Below are 3503 nucleotides of genomic sequence, written 5' to 3'. Positions count from 1 at the left end.
GCTGAGTCTTCCGCGAACTCATCCCAACCGCCACTGAGGGTTCGTACCGTAGATGGTCCGCTGAATGCGAATCCGGCCAGTCCATTATTAATAATAAGGACAGCCTGGATTCAGTGACATGTGCCCGTATCCAATCCCCAACGATGACTAAATCCTCGGCACCGTGCGCAATAGCAGCCTTGACACCGTTGATCATACCTTTATACTCTGCCTCATTCACCGTGGTAGCCGAGAGGTAAGCGTTTGCAGCAATCACTACCTTCCACTCAGGAAGGCTCCACAGCACCCATGAACAACTCCCGTAGCCACCGTACTTCTCTGTCTTCGCTGATCCGTCAAAAGACATGATGAATCCGCTGTAATTACGGGAAAGCCTGGCGTACAGCAACGCGGGGTCCATTCGAATAGTCGGGGAACCCTTGTTTGGAGGCGCCACCGGCGCGAGCGAGTCTTCCAGGTCAACGAAGCTCGTGATGCTTGACTGCAGTAGCTGCGCAAAGGCGACATCCTTCTCTTTCACGCGCTGCACCTTAAGGTGTCACTACGATAGCAGCACTGCGAACTGGACCGCGCGTCCGAAGAGAGACTTCGACTTATGCACCCACTCTAACGTCGAGAATCGTGTATAGACATGTAGCGTCTTTCCTGCCAGCTGGACGTAACAGATCTTCAACAGCAGAAGTAACGCCAAAACTTCCTTCTCAGCAGGATGGTAGTTCATCTCGGCCTCCTTGAGCACCCGACCGAGGAACCGTACGGGGTGTAGCTTGCCGTCATGTTCTTGCATTAGCGTAGTGCTCAACGCCCATTCATTCGCAAAGAGCATGACGTGAACTTCTTTCGACCGATCGAAGTGCCTGAGGATGGGTGAATGTGAAACACTCGTCTTCAATCTTTCGAAGGAACGACGTGCCACAGAAAGGCCACCTTCAACGACAAAGTCTTCATCCTTGAGCTGGTACAGCGCCGCACCGTAGACCGCGAAGTCTTGAATGAAGCGGTAATTGGCCGCCATGCCCGATCCACCCACGCCCTCCACCACATAAACTCCGATTCGCCTCGGCTGAAGGATGGCGAGTGCTAAAATGCGCTGGTTACTGTCAGAAAATAACGTGAGCTGTCAATTGCTTTTCATCAACTTTAATCCTATTCAGCTCACGGAATAAAGTAGCCAAGAGCCAACTGCAAAATGGGACGTCGAATATTCTCCTCTAGTAGTAGATGCTCGATCCGGAATTCGCTCTGCGTAGGGCAATACATGCGCAGCACCCCGTTCAAGCTGCCCGTTACGATTTTAACTGTGGAATTCCAGCAACCAGGAGGGTAAAAATCAAAAGACAACTCACGAACGAGGCGGCACTTACCGTGTCCAGAGGAATCATTATCCACGTTGCCCACCACCAGCGTCCCAGGCGTATACTCCTCATCATGCTCGCCCTTAGCAGTCCACCATTCGCGCACCTGGAACAGGGACATGGTCTAGTGCGAGGATATCCAGAGGACGCGTCGTTTCAAGATCGACGCTGACTATGGGATAAAACCCATTTCACTTCAAAAGTTTTTTTTTTAGCGAATGGCATTTAAAGCCATTCCAGAAACAAGAATAAGCATGACAGCGATGATTGCGGTTGGATTGCGCCAGCGCGTCGTGGCGTTCGAGGCGCCGCTACAGGAGCGCAGAGCATTGCGAGCGCTGAATCGAGCGGCGTCTACAACTGCACTCCTGCCCACTCCCACCCAAGCAACGCGCGTGGCCTATGGCAGCGTGGCGATCGTGGATCCAGAAGTTTTCCAGTTCGTGTCCTTCCTTCTCTCACTCGAAGGCTCCGCGTCGTATCCAGACGAGATGCGGCAGCTGCTGGCGCTGCTGGCGGCACTCAGCTCTAAGCAGACTATTCAGCCATCAACACTGAACGCGTTTAACCAATGGGAAGACGCTGAAGCGCGCTATGCAGTGACGGAGACTGCCGGCAGCTGGAGAGCTGTTGTATTAGTTACATACCGCCCAAGACAGCTGCTACCACTGTATATGGCGTCGGCGAGACGTGCGGTCAGGTTCGTCAACGCTGTCGTGGCCCTAGTGACGGCCAACGCCTACATCTCCACCCTAGGAGGTGGACACTTCTTATGTCGCCATTTAAGCCAGTCGACGTTGCTGGCCAAGCTACAGATTGGGATTTCTATGGGTCTCAAGGACCCTGTGCTGGAGAGCAAATGCAGGGTGAATTTAATGTACAATGCGCTGCAGTTGGGCAAGTTCAAGCGGGCCAGGAGGATCTTGAAGTGTGAAGAAGTTGTGGCGGAACAGTTAGATAGTACTGAGCTACGCAACGTCTGCCATGCTGCCAGCGTCAACTTAGACAAGATGGACCGACTGCACCAGGAACAAGTGTTTTTTTACAGGAAAAATGGACGTCCGGCGACACTGCATGACAATTTCTACCGTCAGCGGATCGTTCGAATGACTAAGTGAAACGGTCTATTGATCGTGTCCCCGTGGCTACATGTATCGAACTCCGCTCTACCATTGCATGCACTTGCAGACGGGAGACGGTAGTCACAGAACCCCCAAACTTATTCACAGATCGCCCTTATTGGACTCAGTATGGATTTTGCAATTGGACAGTACCGTTGTAGAACCAGCCCCCAGAAGTGAACAGTGTTCACAATAAGATACATGTATCAAAACAGTATGCATGTACTACTGCATGCTCCGTATGGCTTTATTCAATTTCTTCGCCCCCTCCTCTCAGTGTGGCATCGTCTCACACAGGTGCATGGTGAACCGCAAGAATACACTGCTACTGCTCCTGAAACGTACGCACAACTTCACTTTGAGCAGGGAATGGCTGCGTTTGAGTCTTAGCCACATTTTAAACTCAGTGTAGCAAGAAAAGTTAAGTAACATTGATAGTAAGCAACTAATGCGGATTCACAAGAACTCGCGCGATTTAAGCTGAGTCGACGGCCGATTCAGTTTAACTCGTGCGAGTAAATTTAAATCGAGGGTCAATTCACATTAACACTAATGTGAGTATCATGAAATGCCAGACTTTCGGTACTGTAGATTACCTGAGGTCCCGCATTTCGATAAATAATACTTAGTATTTACATGTATTAAATATCCAGTTGATCTAAAGATTTGCAGGGCGATCTGTGAATACAACTGTAACGTTACTTTGATTATCGTCGCGATAATCACAGTACTGTAGGGGAGACGATAATCGTCTCCTCTTGCATACAGTCTCGTTGAACAGCAAGAGGTTTTAATAGGTTGAGAATCATCGCAGTAAATTGTACTGGTAAACACAAAGGATATCGCCATCGTATAATAGTGACGTGTGAAGTGCGTTGTTTGCGATGAGCCAATTTTAATAAAGCACGTATAATAAACTTGACCACTGATAGATAGTTGGCGATCGTACGAGGTTTCCTCCTATTACCCATACGCTATTCCTGCTGGTATTAATACCGAGTATCTTGTGATGTGCCCGTGCTGCTTT

At 49.8% G+C, this 3503-nt stretch overlaps 1 protein-coding gene across 1 annotated transcript; it reads left to right on the top strand.

Annotated features, from left to right (window-relative positions):
- Nucleotides 1–1618: 1618 nt before the first annotated feature.
- PITG_20683 (uncharacterized protein) lies at nt 1619–2473 on the top strand (the record flags this gene model as incomplete). Its single annotated transcript, XM_002895441.1, has 2 exons — nt 1619–1707; nt 1765–2473. The coding sequence occupies 2 exons, from the start codon at nt 1619–1621 to the stop codon at nt 2471–2473; spliced, it is 798 nt and encodes a 265-aa protein (XP_002895487.1).
- Between the last annotated feature and the right edge of the window lie 1030 nt (nt 2474–3503).

Source organism: Phytophthora infestans, genomic scaffold (genome assembly GCF_000142945.1).
Source record: "Phytophthora infestans T30-4 supercont1.177 genomic scaffold, whole genome shotgun sequence".
NCBI classification, from domain to species: domain Eukaryota; phylum Oomycota; class Peronosporomycetes; order Peronosporales; family Peronosporaceae; genus Phytophthora; species Phytophthora infestans.
This window is presented reverse-complemented; position numbering and strand designations above follow the sequence as displayed.